A 24,339-nucleotide genomic window follows, 5' to 3' on the forward strand; every position below is an offset into this window, starting at 1 on the left:
CTGAAACCGAAAGGTAATATTTGAAACACATTAAGGAAAAAATAACTCTTTATTATGAATGATTTTTAGTGTTATTGACAATTTTGTATGATCGAAGTGTGAGCGGCGAATATCCGGTGTGTTCCAGTTCTGTGAAGTGGGAGAGGGATGGCAGCCAGGTGGAGTGGGGGGGAGGTATATCGGGGGCACTGCGCGTCGCCCGGGTGGAGGCGGCGCACGGGGGCGCCTACACATGCACGGTGCACGGCCCGCACGGGGAGATGGCCCGCCGCGAGCTGCAGCTCGTAGTTAGCAGTCAGTTCTAGTTCATTAAAACACAATATATTTCACTGGGACACCATGGCGACGCTGCCATAATGTCCGTAAGTTACCAAACTAGTATACAGATACCAGAGTCACGACATCACGCTGAGACAGTATCAAAATTGACCTCGAGTAGATAGCACTACTGTTGTATATAAGTAGGAAAAGGAAGTTCAAGAGAAAAAGAAACAGTCTTTATTTAGCCTTACCGTTTCATTTTTAAACCTTAAAATTCAAAACTTTGATAATAAACCTTTCTGTATCGAAACTATCTATCGTATCCAACTAACAAACCCAAATAATAGTATATTATGCAACTCAAGCGAAGTTGAACATTGAAGTCGGTCATTCGTTAACGTCGTGGGTTAATCGACAACGTCGCACGAGGAGCACATACCATTTTGTATTACAAATGCGACGATTTATGTAATATTTCCGACTCCATATTCGTTTTTAAACTTTTGTAAACTTAAATTATAATTTGATTTATTAAATTAAACTGTCAGACCCGTCAACCTCAATTCAGTTTTGATATTTCGATTGTGTTACTTTTGTTATTATTTTAGCAATTTTATCTCAAACAACAGTTTCATTTACGAAAAAACTCACGCATAATTTTAAAATGGGCAAACGGCTCTTTTTATAACCGCAACAGCGAGCGACAAAATACTACTTTTCTCGCATAAATAATACAAAAAATAAAACACAACATCGCATACGTATTGCATACAATTAGGTAAGAGCGTTACTGGCGACCGAGTGAGTGAGACACCATACAACTCTATAGTAATTAGTGGTGGCGCGACCAGTAACATTCAGTACATGCGTCCGGCGGTCTTGTCGGTCCAAACAGTCACCAGGTGAGTAACTCTATAGTGCTCTAAAGGACGACCCATATAGCCCAGTGGTTAGTGCCCCTGCCTACTGAGCTAGAGGTCCCGGCTTCGAATCCCGAAGAATGCATGAATATGGATGTTTGTTTCCGAGTCATGGATGTTTATACGTATTTATGTAAGTGTATTGTATTGAATATTTCGATGTCTTGTACTCATTGTACAAGCTATGCCTAGTTTGGGGCAAGATAATTTGTGTAAAAGTGTGTCAATATTATTATTAGATATATTATATTTTTGTTGGTAACAGCGAGTGGTTGCGCCACCATGGAGTCCTGGTGAAATATTGCCTGTAGTCTCTTATACAAAATAAATAACTGAAATGTCTTTTGTATACCGATATATAATATCAATACCATTTGGTTTCAGATCCTCCGGAAATAGAACCTTTCTCCTTCTCAGCTAATCTTCAGGAGGGGAAACGGGCACAAGTGAGCTGCAGCGTTATATCTGGAGACATGCCAGTACATTTCTTGTGGTTAAAAGACAATGGACCGATACCATCTTCACTCCAGGTGATTATTTATATCATTTGAATATTTTTATTTTAATCCCGAAAAAATGTTTGGTCTTCCAAGTGTTAATGACTTTGAATTTATCTTTTAAGATGTAATTCATCGAAATCTTTATAATACCTACTCTTATCCCAAGATACATTTAAAATTTGAAGAGCTCAGAAAAATCCTTGCTCATATAGGTGGAAGAACGTGCGGCAGATTTTTTCAGCAATCTTGTGTTCAAAGAAGTGTCGGCAAGGCATAGTGGCTCATACACGTGCGTTGCATCCAACAGTGCGGCCAAAGTTAACTATACCGCTGAGCTGGTGGTCAAAGGTAACCACGAAACCACCCACCAATTAGCGTCGCACCAACTGCACCAAATAGCACCTTGTCATATCCGCACCTTCACGCTTAAGCACCAAATAAACATTGATTTAAAAAAAAAACTATTTGTGGATTTGATAACAGTTTTATATTTTTAAAAATTTAAATCAGGCATTCAATCAAACTACGTTGTTTTTTTGAAGTGAAAACTTCAAGGCGTTGAGCACTTTTCTTAGGATGGGTATAAAATGTTAAACTCGTGTCGGGACACGTGACCTGATCGAAAATTCGTAAGGCAGTGGTTGAAAGTATGTAATATTTCTGAAGTGCATTTTTTTATGTAATATATATTGTTATTTTTGTGTACGATAGCGCAATAATTTAATATTGTATTTATCCACAGAAATGCAAATAATTTTATTAAATAAATAAAAAAAACGTGCGAAATTATGCCCAAACCATTCCAAAATATTCAAAAATGCACAACGTTAATGTTAAAGTTTTCACTTCTGCCGGCACTCCGTATTTTTGATTTAAATATTGCAAGTAACATTATATTTTGCTATATTCTTAAATAGACTCTTCTATTCACGAAGGAAAGGAACTTGTTTAATCCTCTTTTTATGTAAAAGAGAAACTATGCAATGATTTAAGCTGCTACCAAATTCATAAAAAAATAAGAAGGTGAAAGATTTGTCTTTGAAAAGTTGCTCTCAATGTTTGTCTTAATTTTTACTTTTCGCTAAATACTTTAATGTTTCTTTTCGTTTTTGTTTTGCTCTACGTTGGATTACAGATGGCTTAAGGAAAGGGTAATTGTCTTATGTAATTAAAATAATAAAATATATTTTTATGAAAGTCTCATTATACTAAAACGGCGTAAAGGGACCTGGAACCTAGTTATTTACAAAAACATGGTTTGGAAATATCGACTATCGGATTCGTGTGAAACAAGTCTTCAAAAATCATTTGATCTAATTTTATAGTTGAAACTTTGTTTTAAATGTACCTTATGCTATCGCAAGTTTATTTTAATTAAATAGAACACAGGTTTATAGTAATACCAGGAAGGGTAAGTAATCGGTAAGGCATATTATTAAGATTTTTGTTTTTCAAAAATAAAATTTGATTTTATGAACGATGCGGGAATGGCACCCGTGACCTCTCGCGTTCCGTGCGAGTGCTCTTCCAACTGAGCCAACCGACTGACGTATCGTTGATAAAATCTTGTATGCTTTGTTCAACTCTCAGGTTGTGGCTTTATCTACTGTGTCTACTTTACAGTTGATAGCCTGCTCTACCCCAATATTTGCATATTAGGAAATTGACTTGCGATGTCGCTCTTGCGAATCTAAACAATTTGTTATGTTTTTAAACTGATAACCCTCACTTCTGGGATTAATTACACAAATTAAATATGATACAATCTCTCGTATTCCGTGCAAGTGCTCTTCCAACTAAGCCAACCGTTCCAGTGACGTATCGTTAGTAAAATCTCGATGCTTTGTTCAACTCTCAGGTTGGGTTCGAGTGCCGCATCTTTTTAAATAAATTTTGTTTTCAAACTTTATTTGTGTAATTAATGCCAGAAGTGGGGGTTATCACTTTGAAAACATAACGAATTGTTTATTTTTTATTTTATTTTGTATATCAAACTAATTTATCCCATGATTTCATCCCAAATTCAGCGCCTCATCTGTGAGCTTATTCTACGCTGCTTTGAATTCGGAAAAGCAACATTACCTATAAGCTCGACCATTAATAAAATCATATAAAAGTAAACTTCTTAATGATCAATTACACGGACCAGTTAATTTTGTCTATGAATGTGTGTATCTGTATATAATTCTTATTTTTCATTTACTCTGTTATGTTTATGGACGCTGCAGTATCCCCTAAGTGGGTGACGGAACCCCAGGATGAGGCCGTGTTAGCAGGAGAACCCATAGCTCTGCACTGTCAGACCACTGGTTCTCCAACACCAGAGATATCCTGGTTGAAACAACGGGGTAAATAAAATTTATATAAGTACATAATATGATAATACCAAAGTTTTCAACGTGAGTGGTGTAATAGTATTTATGTACACCCATGCTTTAAATCCTCTAATAAAGATTCTAAAACAGTTAGCTTATTGCCAACATTAAAACACCGAATGTTCTTATAACCATTACATCATCCAAACGAGTGTTGTAATGTTGTCCTGAATTTTAATTAGAACTAGCTTTTTAATGTTAGCAGCAAGCTAACTGTTTCAGAATCTTTTATAGAGTGTAGATAAAGTCTTGTATGCAACTGTTGATAATTAGGTATTAAAACACACATATGATACTATTATCACCACCATTATCAAACCCACATTCGTGTTTTAATACCCCTTATTACACAACAGTTGCATAAATAACTATTACGTATGTTAGTAAAACAATATCAGAACTATACAAATATTATTACATCGAATGTTCGCAATTCTTTAGGTCGCTACCGGCGTAAAGGATCATTGACCTTGTAGTTGTTTACAAAAACATGTTTTTTTTGTTACTACATTTTTCTACATTATTCTAGAATGTTCCTAACACTAGTTAGGATCGTCCCTTTATACCGATAAAGGGAAGCTCATTATTAATCGAAACAGTCACTGAGGGATAAAGTGTAAACGTTAGCGATAAACAGTCTGGGCAATATCTTTAACAAGCGATACTAAAGTGTTATTAATATTATTGGTTTATAATAAAGAGTATACAGTGGTATAATCTTTTCAGTCAGTGGACTGCAGCGACGTGTAAGAAGCAACTTGTACACGATTTTGATTTTTATGATTAATTTAGCTTCTTCCAGTAAAATGGGATAGTTTTTTATGAAGAAATATTGTCGTGAAGTTTCTTATGTAACAAAACGTTGTTGCTTCGACTGCCTAGTACGACAAGCGTCGCAAATATATTGGTCTCAGTGAGACATACATCTTTATGCCCTTTGGTGTCGAGACACTTGGCCCGTGGGGCCTAGAGGTGCGGAGAATGTTCAAAATACTTCTTCGCGCCTCAATAAGGCTACTGGAAAACCAAGCGCTGGCAGCTATCTCGGTCAACGGATCAGCCTAGCTATCCAACGCGGAAATGCTGCCAGTATTCTTGGTACCCTTCCACGTAATGATAGTTTTAATTTTATGTAGTCATAGCATTGTAAATATAATTATAAGATTTCTTTTGTTTGAATAAATAATCATATCTATAGCTAAACGTTGTTCTATCAGTAAGTGAATCAAAAAGTCAGCTTATAAATTTCCTCTTTTATAAATATGATCTTGATTCTTGATTCATTCATTACAACCTCTTCGACGTCTGCTTTCGACTAGCTAGAAAAGCTAGTAAATTTAGTAATGTCTTAAACCACAGAGGATCGCAAACAAATGAAATGCTTAGACATGTATTGGCTATAGCTAAATACTTAATAAGCTTTACTTATGTGAATCGCAGCGGGCTCGTCTTCCGACTACGAGCCACTAGTCAACCTGGGAGGTCGCTTTCAGTTCATGTCGAACGGAACTCTGTGGTTCGAGTCCACGCTGCCATACGACGAAGGATCTTACACGTGCAAGGCGGAGAACGGAGTGGGTAGTTCGTTGTCGAAGACCATTTTCTTAGCTGTCAATGGTAAGTTGAACTGAATTAGAAGTAATTCTAAGTTGTATAACATTTACAGATTTGCATAGAATCATACGATATAGCTATTATGGGTATTTACTGGGCTATACTGCTAGTTACATCAATAATGCGTTCGTTATTATATATTAGCTTAGCATTAGTAAATTTTATGTTATGGTAATCAACAAACAGGGGTGTTCATATTATATAGGCAGGCAGTGCCAACCTCGTTATAAACCTAAATAAATATATCACTAGTGTTAATGTTAATTTAGTTTAATTTGGTAACGTTATTTTATAACGAAACTTCTATTGAAAACACACTCATAAAATTTTTCCTTACGCTAGATACCAGATACCTACGGTAAGCAATCTTTGCAAATTCCAAAGCGCAATTACTACCTTGCTAGAAAAGCAATGCACGTCCCTGTCAACAAATAAATCATGAATTTTCACATATTAACACAGATGAAGTCTTTTTATCTCACAAAAGAATTGAGTTTAAAAAAAAAACAAGAAAGATAATTTCACATTGAATTCATACCCAAACAACAACTGCATTTCAAAAAGCAAGATATAACGTTAAAATTAAGTTTTAGTAGGTAATATGTCTATGCAAAAAGGAAAGAAATAAATATATAAATAAATAGAACAGTGCCAATCCGCTGACTCCGTGAAACACATTTTAGTGTCCCTTGACAGACCAGACGGACGTCATGAAATGTTTCTGGGTAAAATTTATGCTTTCAAATTGTAGAGTAATAACTTTTTTTCCCACCTCGATGAAACTGTCTTTTAGTCCCTGGTACGAGGGGCAAAAGTGGCCGATTCTTTCCCGGCAAGACAACATTGCCACCCGCGATTGTCAATATTCCGCGAGTGAGAATGACCTACTTTTCTCCCTAGGTGCGTAATATACTATTTTCCGATACCTAATGACACCGCTCACAATCTAAGCTCAAGCTTAACGGTCACAATCTTTGCGTTAAGAACCAGATCCATTCATGTGGGTTCAAATCCGACAGCGTTCATTAATTTTAGTACAAAATATATTACGACAATTATTTTAAGATTTTTTAATGATGAAATGACTTACGATTTGTTTTAAGAGCCGGCGCGATTCGAGCTGACATCTCACAATGTGTCAGCACGAAAGGACGCCGCGGCCACCCTCGCCTGCGAGGCCCGTGGAGACGCGCCTCTCAGACTCACCTGGTCTAGAGCGGTAAAACCACTGGACCTCTCTACTTACAGGTTGGTGTTCAATCTGTCATCACTTTATATTTTTTTTATAATAATAAAGAAAGAGACGAGCAGGACTTTCAGTTAATGGTAAAATCCCAAAAATTGTGATCGGCACTAAAATTGCGCTCGTCACCTAGTTAGATGTCAAATCTCATTAGCCAAGTAATTTCACTAGCTACGGCGCCCTTCAGACCAAAGCACAGTAATGTTTACACATTACAGCTTCACAGCAGTATAAGGTGCCGTTGTAGTACCCATTATCTAGCAGGCATCCTGTGCCAAGAAGCATCCCACTGGTAAATGCCCTTGGTAAACGCCACTAACGACACCCTTTGACCTGGAACTTACCTATTAATTTATGCACCGGGCACAATTATAGTGCAGTTACCATAACCTACTAAAGTCTCTCTGAATTAATTGGTCAGTGCTCGGAGCGAATATTATTTTTTAAACAGGCGATTAACCCGAGAATAAGCTCAATGCTCGATCGCAGTTCCCAAGATAAATTATGATCAGAAAACAAATATTCTCGTTATTATTCTAAAGATCTCCTGCTCAATTATAGCTCGAATTAATGCAAACAAAATATTATATTGTAAACTTATGTAATTATTCAAGAAACGGCCACAGATGAAAATGAATTATTGTAAATCAGTTTATTTTGATAGAATTAAACATCACATAAAGAATTAAACATCACACTGAAATCTTCGTGATATTTGATACTCACAGAATTGTTTAATATTGTATCTAAGCTCCGAATTATGTTAGAGTTAATTCATAGATCTTAATACTTATTTCAGGCTTAGTATATCAGAAGCGAAGACTGATGGTGGATTGAGATCGCAATTGTACATCAGTCGGACTGAGCGACTCGACTCCGGGGTGTACAAATGCCAAGCCGTCAACGCATACGGACACAGCGACCATTACATATATCTCTCTGTTCAAGGTTAGTTCATACGGCCTTAGCGAGCACTTCATTTATATATCTGTTCAAGGTTAGCTCATACGGACTTAGCGAGCACTTCAATTATATATCTGCTCAAAGTCAGGTCATACGGACTTAGCGAGCATTTCATTTATATATCTGTTTAAAGTTAGCTCATACGGACTTAGCGAGCACTTCATTTATATATCTGTTCAAAGTTAGCTCATACGGACTTAGCGAGCACTTCATTTATATATCTGTTCAAAGTAAGCTCATACGGACTTAGCGACCACTACATATATATATATCTGTTCAAAGTTAGCTCATACGGACTTAGCGACCAATTCACTTACGTCTGTTCAAGGTTAGCTCGGATGGACTTAGCGACCACTACATGTTGATAAGATGTTCACTTTATTACCCGCAAGCAAGCCACTCGTATGCTTACAATTTTAGCAATACCGCACTGTTACAACAATGTCGCATATAACAATCCACTTCATTGTATGTGCCAATTATATAACGAGTTAAGTAGTTATAAAAATTGTGAAATCGACATACTTAGTCAAAGTTTATATAATTTTAAAATAACTATTAAGAAGCACTGTAACATAGAACTCAAATATTAGTTGTACTTACATATTTTCAATGTGAATGTAAATAATATAACGCTGTGTACAATAGTTAGATTTACAATTTTATAGTGATAAGATCTTTATTTTTATTTTTATATTTGTAATGTTTTACTTAGTAATCGTTTTTGTACCTTAATTAAATAAATAAATATATCTATCTGTTCAAGGTTAGCTCATACGGACTTAGCGACCACTATATTTATCTCTCTGTTCAAGGTTAGCTAAATAAGTTAAGTAATTAATGAAACATTAACTATTATTTTAGAGAACCCAGAAACACCGCAGTCGTTGTCAGTGATAGAGATTCTGTCGCGAGCTGTACGCCTCTCCTGGAGCCAGGGCTTCGATGGCAATTCCCCTCTGGAGGCCTACACGCTACAATACAGCGCGCTATCCCCACAGGGTGCCATCCGGGTCACCCACTGGGAGCTCGCCAACACAATCAATATAAGCCTGCAAGGGACCCCTCATGCTCATGTGGTGTAAGTTATGTCACAGTTTTATAATAAACTCCTGAGTGAGAAGAATCCCCTTTTTCTGAATGCTTAGAATATTTGCTGCATCGTATCCTATAACTATTTCCAGTCTTCTTTTTTTGGGAAAAGGAAGACAAACGAGCGTACGGGCTACTTGATGTGAAGTGATCACCGCCGCCTACATTCTTTTAAGAGACCAGAGGAATCAAAAGGAGCGTTCCGCCCTTTAAGGAATGGTCACGTCCGTTTTTTGAAAGTACTCACGTCGTCGCTGTGATGAAGTCCCAATCGACCAACAAATAAAACGCCGCAAATGGAGCTGGATAGGCCACACACTCCGGAGGGATCCCAACCATAAACCGAGGCAAGCCCTAGATTGGAACCCTCAAGGAAAACGCAAACGTGGCCGTCCAAAGCAAACCTGGCGGTGGACTGTTATTGACGAAGCGAAGGACATCGGAAATACCTGGAGTGAAATTAAGAGAGATGCTCAGGACCGATCGCGATGGAGATGCACTGTGGGTGCCCTCTTCCCCAGCTAGGGGATACAGGAATTTAATGACATGTCGTATCGTCCTGGAAACACCGCACAAAGAAGCTCATTCCACAGCTTTGTAGTACGTGGAAGAAAGTTCCTTGAAAACAGCACTGTGGAGGAACGCCACACATCCAGATGCTGTGTATGATATTATAATCTGTCGCGTGTCGTGCGTGTAGTATTGGATTGCTTAGTAAATTTAACCGTCTAATAGAATTGAATTATATTTCAGTTTAACCAAGAAGGGTGATGTCCACTACGAGGCGCTACTCAGTAACTTGAAGCCGCACACCGCGTACATGATCCGCATTGCTGCCCTTAACCAGATTGACCGGAGCGCCTTCACCGAGCCCGTCGTCGTCAAGACACAAGAGGAAGGTAACTCATTCGTACAAATTTATAGCATCTCAAATTGTGTGTGCTTCAGTGCGGGATTAACTCCGTAGCAATTGCTACGGGCCCCGCGTGAAATGGGTCCCGCGTGAAATGGGTCCCGCGTGAAATGGGTCCCGCGTGAAATGGGGCCCCGCGTGACATGGGGCCCCGTGCGAAAGACTCCCCTCATATTTAATCACACTCATCTCTGTCTAAGCGTAATTTTCTGAATGAAACTTATTCAAATTCAAATTCATTTTTTTATGTTTGTACACCGATTACTCTGAGATTTATGATCCGATTTACGTAATTTTTCTTCAGTTCGATGCAGAATAGATGCTATTTGGCCCCATAAACATTTTACATCGTTTGGCCAGTAGTTTTCATTTTATGAAAATTTTTGTTTACCATGATGATATAATTGTTTTATGTGTACGGCTTTTTTAGGAGTTTTCATTCAGATTGATTATATAATATAATTATTAACTGACACTAAAAAGTAAAAAATAAAAAAAACCTTTAAAATAACCGACTTCAAAACCTCAAAAGTATCAAATAACTAAAAAAAATATCTTAATACACCTTTAACTTTAATATTAATAAAATATTATTATTTGTATGTGATATTGATAGCTTTGAAGTCGGTTCCAAGGCAAATTAGTAAGTACCTACACTCGCCACGCGTGACTTTGAGCGGGATAGCTTCGTCTAGAACAAAACAACCCAAGCGGAGAGACGCGTGGCCAGGCAACCTTATTAATTACAGTATGTAAGCTGTTTATAATATTAAGTTTTATTTTGCATATAAATAAAAACATTTTATTAATATTAAAGGTAAAGGTGTATAAATTTAAATTATTAGTTATTTGATACTTTTGAGTTTTTGAAGTTGGTTTTTTTAAATAAAAAGTAGATTTTTTTATTAAAAATGATCCGGGTAATATTAATGTGAATCATAAGATCGATGTGATTATATGAGCAGGTCATAGGTAATATCCGAAGACGTGAATCGTGAAGTTTAAATCTCGCATTCAGCATAAATTTTGGTACAGATATTAGATAATTTGGACACACAAAAGCATTTATCTCGATTGTATGGACAGATATATAATGAAATATTTAAATTGGACAGCTCCGTCGGAAGCTCCGAGCAATGTGCAAGTAACAGCGGGCGGACCTGGTGAGCTCCACGTGACGTGGCGCCCTCCGCCTCGGGACGCATGGCACGGCGAGCTGCTCGGCTACTCCGTATCCTGCACCGAGCTGCCGCAGGACACGCTTTACGCTCCTGATCTCACGAGGTGAGAGTGTTCCGAAGAGCTGCTTCACCTGATTCCTGCCGCCGAATTCCACCTTCGCACGACACGCCATAAATTAGAATATCATCCGCACCATCTGAATGTTTGGCGGTCTTCCACAGTTCGGTTATCAATGAGCTTTCTTCCACGTACTACAAAGCTGTGGAATGAGCTTCCTTGTGCGGTGTTTAGCGTCCTCGTCCGACAACTTCGTGCGCGGGTTACGACAGTCTCACGCATTCACCTCCTCCTACCCGCTGACATCTTATTACCCCGTCCCTGTCATCGCCTCTCACTCCGTGAGACAGTCACGCACGAAGTTGGCGGACTATAGGTTTACTTTCCTATACGTTCAAAATACATTTAAACTGCTTAAATATCTCTCTGGACAGTTTTCAAAAACGGCCAAAATAATATAAAGTACCCTGGAAATTCCCGTCCTGCTTTCAGACGAACAGCAGCTGTGCTGTGCAACAATAATACACACTGTGCTTTCATTTCAAAGCACGAAGCCTTTGTCTCACTCAGTTTTTTGTATTTACTTTTTTGAATAGTGGTAGTAGGTATAATATAGCTGGACATAGCACTTGTAAGAACGCTATTCTGTCCTTAATGTCTCATATCATATTATTATGTTTTTTGTATGGCTTACAAATGTTTATAGGTAAGTCTATATTAAATAAATAAGCTGCTAAGGTATATAGGTATTTTTATATTTAGTAAATATGAAACTAATCTACGTCCTTTAAATAAGAAAGTTTTGAAAGATTAAAACTAGTGGAATTGTAACTATATTTTTACATAAGATTTTTGCGTAAAAGTAACATAAATATATACGAGTAAATGCGTAAAACTCGCGTTAATCAAAGAAATTACTACAGTTTTAGACCATAGCGTAGATTAGTCTACGTCTACTAATTCTAGTTCGGTAAAGATTTAGTCAGATGGATTTTTTAATAATATGTATTTTGGTGATGTTCAAATTTATTGTTTGTAGAACACTCACTGTGAACGGCTGGTCAGCTACTGAGCTAACTCTCTCGTCACTGAAGAAATTCACTCGATATGAAGTGAGAGTTCGTGCGTTCAACGGTGTTGCTGCAGGCCCTGTGTCTGCTCCAGTCACTGCCACCACACTTGAAGGAGGTACCTGTCTAATTTACATGTTGATAAATATTAATCAACCTATACGGAGTATCTCTAAATAAATAGTGTCCTTTTTGTCTGCAAGTTTTATTAGGCCATGCAGGTCTCACTTAACAACAGGTGACCCGTACGCTCGTTTGTCATCCTATTCCATAAAAAAAAAAGTTTTATTGAAGTTATACTTCTTTAGGCGCGTTTTGAAAAAATAATGAGAATGAAATTTTAAAATGCGCGATCATTGTAATACAAAAGTAACAGGGTGAAGTTGCTTCCTAAAATTTTCTGACGTTTGCGACATTCGTTATTTTATTTTTTTGGTTTCTTCGTCCTTTATTAGGATAGACAAAGGGTTCAGCCCGTACAGCTGTATTCGTTATTTAATAATTAATTGTCAAAGCCATCGTTGCAAGACTTTTACAATATTGTTGTTTCTACAAACGTAGAATAGCACGAGGAATAAATCATTTTAAGGATTTTTGCTTCGTTAGTTCAGAGAAGTATAACTTCTTGCGTGCATACATACTTTTTTTTAAAGGATATGATGACAAACGTACGAATCAATGTTGACAACTGATCATGACCATGCCTGTAATTGTTTTATATAATTATTAGATTATTATAGGAAAGAAGAATTCTGATTCCTGCCGCCGACTTATACCTTCGCATTACACGGAAGAATTAGGATATCATCCCCACCATCTTGATGTGTGGCGGTCCACAGTGCGGTTTTCAAGGAACTTTCTTCCACGTACTACAAAGCTGTGGAATGAGCTTCCTTGTGCGGTGTTACCGGGACGATACGACATCGGTACCTTCACAAAAAGAGCGTACACTTTTTAAAGGGCCGGCAACGCTCTTTTGTATCCTCTGGTGTTGCAAGGGACTGTGGGTGGAGGTGGTTTTACATCCGGTAACTCGAAAACTCGTTTGTCTTCTTTTCCATAAAAAAATAGGAAAACTGGACTTCTCAAAAACATATCACATATCTTATGTAGCTCGTTGTTAATAAATATTTGTTTATACATATGTCAGCCATGTTCTTGGCTATTTATTTCAAGTGTGAAATATCATATTCAGTCCTTAGAAGCTTCTGGAAGCCATAAAAAACGACTGTTGACTTTATGGTAATAAAGACAAGGGTTCGGCTCTTCCACCTACTGGGAAACCCGTGTTATTAAACGTAGTGTGTACATTTTGTGCACCAGTAGACACACCAATAGTGACATAGTATCAGTGGTACCGTGCTCGGCTTCACAACCGGCGTCTCCCCCCCCCCCCTCCCCCTCTACCGCGCACTACAAGCACAAGTCCGCAGTAAGAGACGGGACGTTATAGTGATACTACCACTACACTCACCCTGATGAAGGACCTCCGAATGGTCCGAAACTAGTCGGGACCCACACCGATAAGTCATGAGTAAGGCCGTATAAATGAGTAACCTAAAAATGTCTCACGGAAGTTTTAATAATTTAACTATTTATAAACCTAAAGATATCGAAAGATACGTCAAAATGACTAATAGGACTATCCAACTTTATGCCTACAGTACGAAATTTTAGTATAGTAAGTCAGCATTTACGTTGAAAACCTTAGTTTAAAGTTATTGTTCTCCGCTGCGCTCCAACTAGATACCGCAGGCGTAGTCGCAAAGTGCGGCAACTAACATAACGCCCAAGAGAGCGTACTCGAGCCAGTTTGTCGTGTTTTTTTTTTTCGTCGCTTCATTGTGTGTCTTCTACCGCATTTATCACGGGGAGTGTTCCGAAGAGCTGTTTAACCTGATTCCACCTTCGCACGACACGCCACAAGTTAGGATATCATCCTCACCATCTGGATGTGTGGCGGTCCTCCACAGTGCGGTTTTCAAGGAGCTTTCTTCCACGTACTACAAAGCTGTGGAATGAGCTTCCTTGTGCGGTGTTTCAGGGACGATACGACATGGGTACCTTCAAAAAAAGCGCGTACACCTTCCTTAAAGGCCGGCAACGCTCCTGTGATTCCTCTGGTGTTGCAAGAGATTGTGGGCAGCGGTGATCACTTAACAACAGGTGACCCGAAAGCTCGTTTGTCCTCCTATTCCATAAAAAAAAAGTTTTGAACAATGTGTGACGACGTGCCACATGTTCTGTTAAACTGTACTAATAATTGAAACTAAAATGCCGGGTTGCGAATTAAAACTTTGTGTAAATAATACTACAAGAAATAAGAAAGACACTGGGATCACATATCATCAGTAAGTATTTTGTATTTTTATTGATTTCAATATAAAATAGAACGAAGTGTATGTTACAAAATTTAAAAGATGCCACGCACACACACATCTAATAGTTGTCGTAATAAGAAAGCTATTAGTTCTTAGGTAGTTCGGTATTTAGTTGGAGCGCAGCGGAGACCAATCCTTAATCTAAGTTGTAATCCTACATCGTACGTCTAATCAGTTCCAGAGTCCCATCCGACGCGCGTGCTGTGTTCGGCGCTGTCATCATCAAGCATGAAGGTCTCATGGAGTCCACCACCGCCCGGATCTCGCGGCGGGATGATACAAGGATACAAAGTTATATACGCGCCATTAACCAGCAACCACGGTGAAGAATTTAAACAAATTATAAATAAATTAAAATGCCCGGGCATTATCATGCATCAGCTTCGATCCGTTACCCATATTTGCTAAATAAGGCCTCGCATAGTCATTAAGAAATTCTTTGGCAAATCTTTTACCCGTCCGAGTGCCATTTTCTACTCACTCTATATGACCTTCTGCAGATATGCCAGCCCATACGCCCATACATTGATACTGCCTCCAACGTACTGGACTCTTTCTGAAGAGCACCAGGCTTGAGGGTATCGATCACCAGGTCGCCTGTCACTTCACCTTCCCTCAACATTGTAAAATTTTGATTAAATCAGAATCGAGACTCTTCTATGAAGAAAATTCTTGACCATTCTGCATTGATACCACTGTATGTGACCAAGGACATCGGCGTCTCAGTTTAGGGCCACTTGATGATCTTTGGGGTTTCAGATTTGCTTAAGCAAGTCTTCTTCTCAATATACAATAATATGTAATAATTTAATCGATATTACCAGAGCAGAATTCGTGCAAGATTAAATGAAAACCTTGGAGTTGAAATTTTTTTCACAATAGATTCATTGCACCAAACTATATTAGATTTCTCGTTTACAGCGGATGTTGCTGAAATAAAAAGAGTGACAGCGACGGACACGTATCTGCACACCTTACACAAATACACCAATTATTCTATTCAAGTGCTGGCGTTCACTGGTGCTGGGGACGGCAAGAGAAGTTCTCCAGTCTACTGCATGACTGAGGAAGATGGTATGTTTTATATATTAATTCCATCGTCTATCTGTCTAGTGAAAGAGGCACATGATGCTCAAAAATCACACTTACTACACGTAATTCCAACACTTTAATACTATAATTCTGACTGTGAATCTTAATTATAAATTGAAACTAAAAACAAATTCATGGGTCATAAGAAAAATAGTGTCAATAAATATGTTATAGCACTTGGACTAACCTGAATATTGCTTTTTGGTCGACTGAAGATTCAATTTTAAATGATTTGGCCTTAGCCTTATTAGTGGTGGCCATCGAAAGAAAGAAAAAAGTCGGGCAGTTGCCTTGGTTATAGCGAAAACTTTTAATCGATTTTAGCAGTGGTTATATTTAACTAGCTGACCCAGCAAACGTTGTTTTGCCATATAAATTGTATTGATCTTTTCCTTGCTAGTTGATAAGAGATGGCGCTAGTTGTATTCATTAGTAGCAATCACACTTCTTTTATATTTTGTATAATTCACGCTATAGTTTTATAAATTATAGCCTATTTGTTATTCTGGTATGTAAGCTATATTATTGTAAAGTTTCATCAAAATCTATTCAGTAGATTTTGCGTTAAAGAAGTTCAAACATACATCCAGACATACAAAATTTCACATTGATAATATTAGTAGGATATGAGCTGCCCAAGTCCTTATTTATGTGTATCAGCTTCTTGACAATACTGTGTCGAAATATTTAATAAATTACCAAAAGAGATAAGAGAGGAGACAGTGTTAAATAGATTTAAATTTAAATTATTAACACTATTAAAAACATACTGCTTTTACTCAATAAATGAATATTATCAAACGAAGTGGTTACTGGCACCAATACTATTTTTACGAAAGATATTATATTTTGTTGTGTTTATTTTTACTACATTATATCTAAGCATTTCACTTATTATTGTAAATGTAGTACTTAGTATTGTAGGGTCTTTTAGTAGGCTTTACGTTGATTAAATTAAATGTAGCAATAATTATTGATTGTGTTAGGTTTATAATATTGTGAAGTGAAACCACAAAAATATTTGCATGTCTGTCAAGACGAAACATGTGCCTGCTCTTAAAATTTTAACAACTCTACTTGTGAATGTTTCTGGCAAATAAAAGTCGAGTTTGCTACGTAAGTCAAAGTTCTAACTTTGACTTACGTAGCAAACTACGTACGTTAAAGTTCTAACTTTGACTTACGTAGCAAACTCGAGTAGTAGAATATGTTTAGGGTATTCAGTAGCCTTTAATCGCATCTATACTGTTCTGCTTGGATAATTTCCAGTTCCATCTGCTCCTGAGAAGATCAAAGCCCTAGCGTACTCCAGTGACTCAGTGCTGGTAAGCTGGCTGCCACCGGTACATCCCAACGGGATCATTTCTCACTACACCGTGTACTATCGGGAAGCCGGGAGGTATTGATAAAATTTTCTTATAATTACGCTTAAGTGCCTTTTATACCTGGTGATCGTAGCATAGGTATATAGAATCGTACTGCATCTAACATTCATAACAAAATATTTAAAAGTTTCTTGCAGACAGGCATTTAATCAACTCTTTAATTTTCCGGAAATAAAAGTATCTAATATGTTGACCGGGGCTGTAAGGTATCGTCATGCAAAATTTCAATTAAATCGGTCTAATAGTTTGAGAGATTAGCCCGTACAAACAGACAAACAGACAGAGAAACATAAAATTCCATAAAATCGGGACTTATTTAATTTTTCGTTTTTGATAATTTTTTTTCTTTGTACAGAAATTTGATCTTTACAGATTTATTATAAGTATATAGATGTACAGAATGACAAGTTATATGCATATTAAATGTTTTCTTTTTATCTCAAGAGTTGGCACTCAGTAATTATATCCATTGTTTGAAAAAGATCTCAATTTACGAAAAAGTTTGTATTAAGAAGTTGTCCTTATCTCTATATATTGCTTAGGTTAGGTAAGCATTCGAGCTTCACTGTTTCTGCGGACAAGAACCCTGAAATGGAGCTAATGTTTCAAGTAAGGAACCTGATGGAAAATCAGCTGTACGAGTTCTGGGTGTCGGCCACTACAGGTTCCGGGGAAGGCGAATCAACTCTAGTCGTCGGTCAGGGACCAAGTGCTAGAAGTAAGTACATACATATCTTTTTTTTATTTATGTGAGTTGTTGACTGGTTAACGGCTTTTCCCAATATTCAGTCTATCTCGTAGTTGAGATAAAAATCGTAACTATTGTTGACTTTTTTGTCCCAATAAACCAATCGACGGTAACTCACCTTATCTATATTTAAATCTCATGTTAAAAGTAAACTAATTGAGAAAGCTTATTATTAGATAGTTGATTATATTAATGACAAGAATGCTTGGTCCTAAAAATATCATACCTATATTGCTCTCAAGTGCCCTTGATTAGTTTTTAGATATATGTTTGACATGAATGAGTGTAGGCGGCACCGATATTGTATAAATTTTAATTTAATTTGTAATGAATGACATCATATATTTTATATTCATATTATTTGTATTTTCTAAAGATGACGTATAAATTATTATTGTAATTATTTGACGTGAAAAAGTGTATTTTGAAATACATACTTTCAATAAACTGTTTTGATTTGATATCCGTACACGCTGTCTGTCAATGGGACGACGTATAGTTTACCAGCGATAGAAGTTTGTATGGAAATTGCAATTCACGCGTTCCAATATAAGGCGGTAAGAATGACTTATCGGGTATATTGGGACAGCTTTAGATTATTGACAGCTAATTACTGACAGTAGAAGGTAGTAATTAATCTCTATCTGTAGATAGTATATTGGGAACGGCCGTAAATGATATATTAAAGATCAATAGTTTTAGTACCGCAGACACTCGCTACATGGCCAACAGCGCCAAAATGGCGAATATCAAACAGGACAAGACAAAAGTACTTTGACAGCCGCCAGTCCAGTGGTAAATAGTAGAGGTCAGTGGCTCTTAGTTACATAAGCTAGCCCTCACTACCGCCACTACACATTTGAAATTTTTTGAAAATTTATTTTATTTTTATTTATTTAAAATGCTTTACATGCTGCGACTTAGTTACAAAATCGTAGTAAGTACTAAATAATTATCACATACACCTCGTAAGGCATAGCAAAGAACAACAGAGGGGCAGACATTCAAATATTTTTTTTCCACTAATTATTAATTAATAGAATACTTTATACTTTTCTCCAAAAGTAACTTTTTCAAAGAGCTTATGAATTTTTTAATGTTTTTTTTTTACGGAATGGGAGGACAAACGAGCGTACGGGTCACCTGTTGTTAACTGATCACCGCCGCCCACAATCTCTTGCAACACCAGAGGAATCACAGGAGCGTAGCCGGCCTTTAAGGAAGGTGTACACGCTTTTTTTGAAGGTACCCATGTCGTGTCGTCCCGGAAACACCGCACAAGGAAACTCATTCCACAGCTTTGTAGTACGTGGAAGAAAGCTCCGAAAAAAGCTTGAAAACCGCACTGTGGAGGACCGCCACACATCCAGATGGTGGGGATGATATCCAAACTTGTGGCGTGTCGTGCGAAGGTGGGCATGTTTGTTTCCGCTTTTAAGTTTTCTGGTAACTTATTATACATTTGAACTGACATTGGGTAGGGAACAGAACTGTGTACTGTTAATTTAGATGTAGTTTGCAAAAGATTATTTTTATAGCGAGGTGTGATGTGCCGGGTCGCGTCTATGATAATAGTCTGGCCCAGACTGCAAAAGATAAAGCCTTCTGAACATACATTTTTTTTCATACTCGACACTTAACCACTATTACTCCATAATATTTTAATACATACAAAGTTAATGAGGTTAACTCTACTGAGTTTATCGTATAGCCAAGGATAGCTATAAATAAATTTTCAACTTCATAATGCTAATTTTTGACTTCTTAACCAAACTGGTAGCTTGCCTTTGCAATTGTGCAATGAGACCGAAATATTTGTCGATACGACGTTGTCTTTGCGTAGTTTTTAGACCTAGTCTTGCCATAATTATTGAAACAAAGAAAAATAATAGCATTTATAACTTTTACAGTGTTTTAGTTTAATACATAAATATAAAACAATTTAAAACATAAAAAGCATATTCGAAGTGGTCTCCATTGGCTGCAATACAGTCCTTTAAACGCTGAGGCCAGTTATCAATAGAAGCACGCACTCTTTCCATGGCAAAATTATTCACTGCCAATCGTACGGATTGTTTTAGGGACTCCAAATTATCATGGCGTTTAGTGCAAGCCGTACTCTCTAAAACTGACCATAAATCATAATCCAGCGCATTAAGATCGGGACTAGACGACAGCTCTGCTGCAGCTCTGATGAAGTCCGAAACGTTTCCAACCAAGACTGCGTAGACCGAGCTTTGACCCGGCGCCGAGTCTTGCTAGAAGGACCATTCTTGGTTATTGAACATGACGTTGTTAAGGGATTTCAATAACTTCTCAAAAATGGTATCTTGAGACACTTGTGCCGATGTTTTGATACGTTTTTCACAAAAGTATTTGCTCAGTCACTTCTTCATAGCTAGTACCCTACCAAACCATCACTGACGTCGGATAGTGCCCACGTTGCACTCTGTCGACTAAATGGGAAACTTCCTTGGACCTTTGAGCATAAATATGGTTATTTTGTTTACTAAAATGTTGCTCAGTTGCAAAAATGTTCTCATCCGTAAACAAAATTTTTCTGTGACCTCCCTTTGCATACTGCTTCAATAGTTGTTTAAGTTTTATCTCAATAATATTCTTTTTTAAATTATCGGTTAAGAAATGACCGGTACGTCTCTTATAGGCTGCAAGTCCTGAGTCATCTTTCAAAATACGCAACATGGTTCTAGGTGCTATCTTCATCTCCCGAGATAAAATGTTTTGCTTTCGGACACGATTTCTTCGAGTTCTTTCCCTTATTGCTTTGATCACCTTTTTCGTACGAACACTACGTGGACCACGTGCACTACATGAATTCAAATAGATGCCACGAGTGTATGTACTTCCAGTGTCAAAAAGACGACAAAAAGAGCAGTAATGCTCTTCCTTTGACGCTTTTATTTTATTTTTTATTATGATTTATAATACATTGCCGATTTTAGTAATAAGCAATACCGACTATTGATGTACTGAAACCGTCAACTAATGATGAGGTGAGTGGCTAAACGTTAGGCTCGATGCATTGGGATTTTTAACGATGTCACAGTAAGTACAAAAAAAGGGCACGCTTAGTTTTCATACAGACGGAGGGATTTGCGTTATCTATGTCTGTGACGTGGACGTCTAGATATTTTTCTGTCACAAACAGAGGAGGTCTGATTATACCCATTAGTAGCCCGATACACAAACATTTTACTAATACCAAGCGTATGGAGAGTTTTAGAAAATTGCATTTGGCCACATACCTACTTTGTGTAATGCAATCACAGCGATTCGGTTCTCTTTATCACCCCACTACATTTTAATATCGCAAAATATTGCATAATGTATTGGCGCCAAAATGAGAAACCTAAATGAACAATCATGGAAAAATGACAGATTCCAGATTCAAATGTAATATATATTTTTTTATTTTTAATTGTAACAATATGTATGGTAAATGGTGGCAGTGACACACACTATATATACATCTTTATACAAAATGAGATTTAAGGCGACACTAAATGCCAGCGACCTTGAGCGATTTGAGTTCACGGCTGCCGGCCCGCCATCTATGTAACAAAGCCAATATTTTCAAAATTCTTGGGTGGAAAACAGTTTATATGCTTACAATCCTCGTTATTCACTACTAATCTGAATAAATGAACCAACACAAAAAAGTACAAGCTATAAGAATAACTTTTCTGAGAAAGTACCAAAAAAATGCGTCACGCCATGCCAAAAAACTTGTTTAACTTCAAAGAAAAGTGGTAGTTCAAAAAGGCTCGGCAGTGTTAACTATAACCAACAGCAAGCATTAGCAACCTATGAATAAGACTTAAGGATATGTGTAACAGGATTAAGTAGTGTTTATAGCTCGAATTGCTATACTTTCACCGAATAACTTGTCTAAAAACATCATGTTTGCGTGTTTTCTGCTTACCCTTCGCCTTAATGGCATAAGTGGAGTGAGGGCTTTTTGTGTAAGTGTACGCGTCAGTTCCAGCCCGCATCGCGTCGTTTGGCGGCACGCGTGCGATACCGTTGGGCGGCGGCGCCCTACTGGCTTGTTCGTGCGTTGGCGTGCCCGCGCCTCGCTCGCGGTGGGCTCACAACGCAGACCCCGTCACCCACCACCCCTACTACCAGGTCACACGCGCAGGCCACCTGCATCTCAGAGGTGAACCATTTTAAGTAAAACACAGAGATTTGTGCAGTGCATGAATGTGAAATATATGTATTTGTGAAAATAAGGGACGAGACGAGCGGGACGTAATTGGTAATTGATACGCCCTGCCCATTACAATGAAGAGCCGATCGAGATTCTTATAAAATCCCAAAAATTCTGAGCGGCACTACAACTGCGCTCGTCACCTTGACACATAAGATTTTAAGTCTCATTTGCCCAGTAATATCACGGAAACAGACGCCGCTGTGGTACCCATAATCTAGCCGGCATCCTGTGCAAAGGCCTCCCTGAAAAAAAAATTAAATATTACACGGCTAACAACCATTTTTTATAAGTCGAAGAAACAAGAAGCCTAATTATTAACTTAGCACAAGACATCAGATTAACAACCGCGTTATAATTTTCAAAGATCTTGACGAGGCGATATCCCTAACCATAGATTAAACAAAAACAACAATATATCATAGAGTAAATAAGTAAGTCTTGCTAAAAACTTAGTACAGTTAACATAAATCAACATCATAACTAAAATAACTATATTAAAAACTTATTTTAACAACCTGTATGCTTAACAAAATGATACATTTGTAATCTGTATAAAAACTTAAAAAAAATACAAATTATTATGTTCCAGATACTTCTTATGAACAATAACATATCTTATTTGTTTTGTTCTTATTTTCAAGTCATCAAATAGAGTTAATTCTAGAAAATAAATTAGTGCAACAAAAGAAGTTAGTACTACATATTCAGATAAAAGACACAATTAAATCTCTAAATTTCACAAATTTGCATTTCAGCAAAGGTTTTGTCAAGATATCATCAATTTGATTTTCTGTAGTTACATACTTTACAATGATCTCTTTAGACCTTACTTTGTCACAAACAAATTTGCATTTGATACCAAAATGTTTTATCTACACCCATGCTTTAAATACTCTATTAAATATTCTTAAACAGCTAATTGCCAACATTAAAACATCCAATGCCCTACTAACCATTACATAATCCAAACGAGTGTTGTAATGAAATTCAGTACAACATTATATAATCCGTTTTCATTACAACACTCGTTTGGATGATGTAATGGTTACTAGGACTGGTTTTTTTAATGTTAGCAGTAAGCTAACTGTTCCAGAATCATATTAGGAAGATTCATATTATGGGCGGGTAGATAATTGTATGCAACTGTTGATAATAATAAAATAATAATGACTTAAGACATCATTACTCGAATTAAAAATTACTATAAGGAGGAAGTTAGGTATTAAAACACTCATGTAATACTATTACCACACTCGGCTTTCCCTCATGAGATAAACCAACATGCATGTTTTAATACCCTTTATTACACATGCTTATATAACTATTATTCTAGCATTTCTCAGGGTTAACAATGATGTTTATACATCCCTGATTGTCCTGAATTATAACAAAAATTTTCAACAGGCGAATAAGTAGTTCCAAATATCTGGCACGGGTTCGCTGTCATCTAAAGCTATTGCGGGAATTTCCAGGACAATATGACATGGGTCTTCATTTCCAAAATAGTCGTAAAGAATCTCCTTCCTAAAAGAGCGGCAACGTTCCTGTGATTCTTCTGGTATTACATGAGAATGTGAGCGGCAGTGATCACTTAACCATCACGTAACATCCGTACGCCCTTTGTCATCCTCTTCCATGTAATACAAACACTCTTTTCATTTCTTGCAAAAATCTCACAGTTTATAAATGTGGATAATGTTTCATTTTAGAAGTTAATGAACAGTCGTCAGGAAACTTTACATGTTCTGCGAGCAACAGCATCGGTGAGGACTCCATTGTATACATTGTCCTTGCCATCTTGCCTCCCGCCGCTCCCACACTGTCCCTGCAGTACACTACGGCGACCAGCATCAAGCTGCACTGGCGCATGAGTTCCGACACCACACCAGTGCTAGGTAATAGAATTTATTCAAACAAAACAAATCTTATAACTATATTTACAATACCATGACTACATAAAATTTTAACTAACATTACGTGGAAACATACCAAGAATACTGGCAGCATTTCCGCGTTGGATAGCTAGGCTGATCGGTTGACCGAAATAGCTGCCAGCGCTTAGGTTTCCAGTAGCCTTATTGAGGCGCGAAGATAGTACTTTGTTCATTGTTAGGTTAGTATTATTATTAATGTTAGTGCTAGGTAATTATGTGTAGTTTAGTGAGGAGAGTGATCGGAGAATGTACAAAGTACTATATTCTCGCCTCAATAGGGCTACTGGCAACGCAAGCGCTGGCAACTATTTCGGTCAAAAGATCAGCCTAGCTATTCAACGCAGAAATGCTGGCAGTATTCTTGGTACGCTTCCC

The 24,339-nt window shown here is 37.4% G+C and overlaps 1 protein-coding gene across 1 annotated transcript; it reads left to right on the plus strand.

Annotated features, from left to right (window-relative positions):
• The first annotated feature begins 239 nt into the window (after nucleotides 1-239).
• Nucleotides 240-17,724, plus strand: LOC126968683 (cell adhesion molecule Dscam2-like). The gene is made up of 15 exons (XM_050813732.1): nucleotides 240-294; nucleotides 1,566-1,711; nucleotides 1,894-2,029; nucleotides 3,910-4,029; nucleotides 5,497-5,673; nucleotides 6,774-6,918; nucleotides 7,713-7,861; nucleotides 8,741-8,957; nucleotides 9,722-9,867; nucleotides 10,997-11,165; nucleotides 12,160-12,308; nucleotides 14,747-14,893; nucleotides 15,493-15,645; nucleotides 16,933-17,062; nucleotides 17,596-17,724. The coding sequence occupies exons 1-15, from the start codon at nucleotides 261-263 to the stop codon at nucleotides 17,597-17,599; spliced, it is 2,022 nt and encodes a 673-aa protein (XP_050669689.1). The 5' UTR covers nucleotides 240-260; the 3' UTR covers nucleotides 17,600-17,724.
• Nucleotides 17,725-24,339: the final 6,615 nt, after the last annotated feature.

Source organism: Leptidea sinapis, chromosome 16 (assembly GCF_905404315.1).
Source record: "Leptidea sinapis chromosome 16, ilLepSina1.1, whole genome shotgun sequence".
Taxonomy (NCBI): domain Eukaryota; kingdom Metazoa; phylum Arthropoda; class Insecta; order Lepidoptera; family Pieridae; genus Leptidea; species Leptidea sinapis.